This window comes from Mesoplodon bidens (assembly GCF_964165515.1).
Source record: "Mesoplodon bidens genome assembly, contig: HAP1_SCAFFOLD_288, whole genome shotgun sequence".
Taxonomy (NCBI): domain Eukaryota; kingdom Metazoa; phylum Chordata; class Mammalia; order Artiodactyla; family Ziphiidae; genus Mesoplodon; species Mesoplodon bidens.
In genome coordinates, this window is record NW_027671873.1 from 105 (window position 1) to 3,966 (window position 3,862).

At 44.7% G+C, this 3,862-nt stretch overlaps 1 protein-coding gene across 1 annotated transcript; it reads right to left on the minus strand.

Annotated features, from left to right (window-relative positions):
• Positions 1-810: 810 nt before the first annotated feature.
• On the minus strand, positions 811-3,601 carry LOC308610880 (ferritin light chain-like; the record flags this gene model as incomplete). The annotated part of the gene is given in 4 exon segments (XM_081259879.1): positions 811-1,418; positions 1,421-1,440; positions 1,443-1,485; positions 3,566-3,601. Coding segments are annotated over 4 exon segments (567 nt in total). The 3' UTR covers positions 811-950.
• Positions 3,602-3,862: the final 261 nt, after the last annotated feature.

Here is a 3,862-nt window from a genome sequence, read left to right on the forward strand (position 1 = left end):
ATGCTGACATCTCCTGATAAGAGGGAAGCTGCAAAGTAGAAGAATTGAAGGTCAGTATGTTGATATTGGTCTCAAGCGCATTGATGTACATTTGTGTATTGGGGAAGGGGAGTGAAGCTTGAGAGTGGGCCAGTGGGGAGGGGTAAATATTTTGTGATGCTGTCTACCTATGGGCTTATAAAGTTTACAGCTGCATTAGGAGGACAAGCATTACCATTAGCATGAAAAGTAGGGCAGACGTCAGTTGCAAAAGCTTCTAGCCATACACATACGGCAATACGTAAATGATACACCTTATTGCATTCACCCATTCACCCTCCCCTGTTCACGCTAATTGGAAAGTTCTATCCACTTCAGAGAAGTAACACAACTATCAATCATTTTCCCTGGCACGAATCTTCCAGGAGGAAGAAAATGGAATACACCTAGCAACAGAGCTCACGCAGTAGCCCATGTGTCTTAGATTTAATATCTGATCACTAGCTGGATTGAAGCCAAAAGGTGGTTCACAAATTTGCTGCACATTAGAATCACCTGGGGAACTCTGAGACCTCCATGTGCCCAGGCTCCTCCCTAGAACTACTGAATCAAAATCTCTGGGGCTGGGACCCAGACACCAATGTTTTTCTTCAAAGCTCTTTAGGTAATTAATACGAGCAGCAAAACTTGAGGACTAGCCCAATAACGGGAACAAACTTGTTTCACACAGATAAAGTGGGGCAATCCATATGTTAAAAGAACCTGTGTATATATATATATATATACATTATATTTCTTTTTTTCTCTTTATTCTGTTTGTGTTTCAAATAGGCTTTTTATTTTTCTTCTGCAAAAAGCGTTATTGTTTCCATTTGGTCCAAGGCTTGGGAGAGGGCTCCAGGGCGGTTACAAAGCTGCCTAGTGGATGCAGAGCTGGGCTTCAGGCAGAACTCTGACGCCAGAGGGGCTCCTCAGAGGCCGCTGCACTTCAGAGACTCCTGTTTGTGCTCGAGCGTGAGCCTTTCGAAAAGATACTCGCCCAGCACAGCCTGCGGACCAGCCAGCCTGCGGAGGTTGGTCAAGTGGTCGCCCATCTTCTTGATGAGTTTCAGCTGCTCCTCCAGGAAGCGGCTCTCCAGGAAGTCACAGAGGTGGGAGTGTGTGCGGGCAGGACCCAGGGTGTGCAGATCCGATAGTGCCTGGTTCAGGTTCTTCTCCCTAAGAACGGCGGCTTCCACAGTGTCCTGGGTTCTACCCCACTCATCTTGAGAAGGCTTCTGCGCATCCTGGAAGAGGGCGCGGCCGCAGCACTGGTTTTGCATTTTCAAGAGACGTTGGGCGCCCTCACACTTCTCCTTAGGCAGTTGGCGAAAAATGTGGCCCCCACTGTCCAGAGTCCCATTGTTGCTGTCGAAATAGAAGCTCAGAGAGAGGTAAGTGTCCACAGATGCATGTTAACAGGCGGTGGACGGCGGCCTCCACCTCGATGGAATAATTCTGACGAACCTGGGAACTCGTGGTTGATCAGTGATAAGGAGCTAAGCTCAAAAAACGGTGTTGGCCTGTCCTGGAGGCTGAGGATAGCTGAGTGGCTGATTCCAAAGGTTGCGACAGGAAGAAAGGCTGGACGGTTGTCGGGGGCTGGAGCAAGGAGCGTCCCTGGGTCTGTTCATTCCAAACACTGTTGAAGCAAAAGGCAGATCTGCAGGACTGCCAAGCGCACTGCCTCAAATAGGCTTTGATACAAGTGAACAAGAAGTCCAAGCAAGGACAAAACTTACCCTTCCCCCCACCAAAATAGCTGGCGATACTAGAAGCTAGATCTGGGTAGGGATTCTTCCATTACTTTCTTAACATTCCAAGCCACTAGAGCAGTGGTTCTCAAAGTATGGTCACCTTGTAACCGAGCAGTACCCTATGGGGCCTTCCTAGGACAAACCCATCCCCCATAGCCTCTGCTGTAGTTCCTCTCTGAAGTACTCAGATAATAGTATCTCAGGCATATTTCTGGAGTTTTCAGATGCTAAAAACCACCAGCCAATGGAAGAAATGAACTCCTTGATGATCATGAGCACGTAGCCCCCAGACCTTCTGGCACCTAAGGATGGATAATGTTACCTGTCCTGTGGCCTCAACATCAACCAATCAGAGGATTGTGCATGAGATGATCACATTCCCTGGGACGTCCCTCCCTCACCTGACCTTTAAAAATGCTTTGCTGAAATCCTTTGGAGATTTCAGGGTGTTTTGGAACACGGGCCACCCCTCTCCTTGCTCGATCCTGCAATAAACCTTTCTCTGCTCCAGACTCCTACCTTCTGGTTTCTTTGGCCTCACTGTGCTTTAGACACATGAACCTGCATTCGGTAACAACCTGACCAGCTTTACCAGCGTCCCCTGATAATATGTCATATATTCAAGTTTTAGGGCCCTGTCCCAGCCCTATGGAATCAGCAACTCTGGTGGGGCTCAGTGATCTCTGTTATAACTGGCCCTCCAGATGATTTTTATTCACCTAAAAGTTTGAAAATATCTGCATTGTCAGCTGGCCAAAGCGTCCACCAGCAGGTTAAGGGGAGTGGCACCTGGAAAAGTTAGGGAGTAGCCAAGTCAAGTACAGCAGCATTTGCCGTGGTAGTAATGGAGAATGCCTTTTCTCCACTGGTTGGCACAGACTAGTATCTGGGAGTAGTGGCAGGGTTATTTAGGATGCTTTACATTTCAGTGTAGAGTGACCTCTGTCCTGGTTTGACAGGGACTTCCCCTGTGTGAGCACTTAAAATCTCATCCTGGCAAACCCCTTAGCCCTGGATTTGAAAAACTTAGGGAATAACATGAAATTTAGGGGAAACATGATCTAGGTTTTGGGCAAGTCACAAGTGCTAATTAAAGCTAAGCAAGTATGGACAACATCTAGCCTTCTTTACACAGTTGCGGCGGCGGGGGTGTGTGTGTAAATCTGATTGGGTGAAAGGACTTATTGTTAAGAAATCTTTGTAGAAACATCCCCTTCTGCTTAGTCCACTGTTTCTCAGTTCTGGCTAGACATTGGCATCGTCTGAGGAGATTTAAAATGATTTTATTGGTTTAGGATGCCCAACTGTTGGTGTGAGGGTTTTTAAAAAGTGCTTCAGATGATTCTAATGTGCAGGCAAATTTAGGTGCCACTGCTTAAGCTTTTGAACCACTGCTACATATTTTCCCCTCATCTTCCTATGAGAATATCCAACTGTAGTTGGTTTGTTTGTTTTTTTCTTTTTCTTTTTTTAACTGTCTTATTATAAGATTTACTGTCTTAAATAAGATTGAATGTACAGAGAATCATGCTAGTCCATCTGGTATAGCTGGATCCTTAGAATAATATCGTTAAGATATATACCATTTAAGTATTGTGATTGGCCTTTTTAAAATTAACATATGCATTGAATTAGTACCATCTGTTTTGAAGTTGTCATGTTGGGGAGCTATACCTCTAATCTGCTGCCATTGCTAAATATCTAGACACCTCTTATTAGGAATTGCTTTTAAACATCTTTAGGGATTAAAACCAAGATTGCTGTATTATTTGTACTGGGACCACACAAACCTCACAAAGTTCCCCCGCTGTACCATCTACCCCCATCTCTAACCCTTGGCAACTTCTAATCTGTTCTCCATCTCCACAGTTTCGTTATTTTAAGAATAATGTGTAAACATCATCATGAATTACTTAATCTTCAGAGATTGGCTTTAAAACATTTTTCCCTCGGCATCATTCCCTTGAAGTTCATTTCAATTTTTGCATATATTAATAATTTGTTCCTTTTTGTTGCTCGGTAGTATTCAGTCATAAGATTTTATCACAATTTGTTTCAACATTCATCCATTGAAAGACATTTGGGTA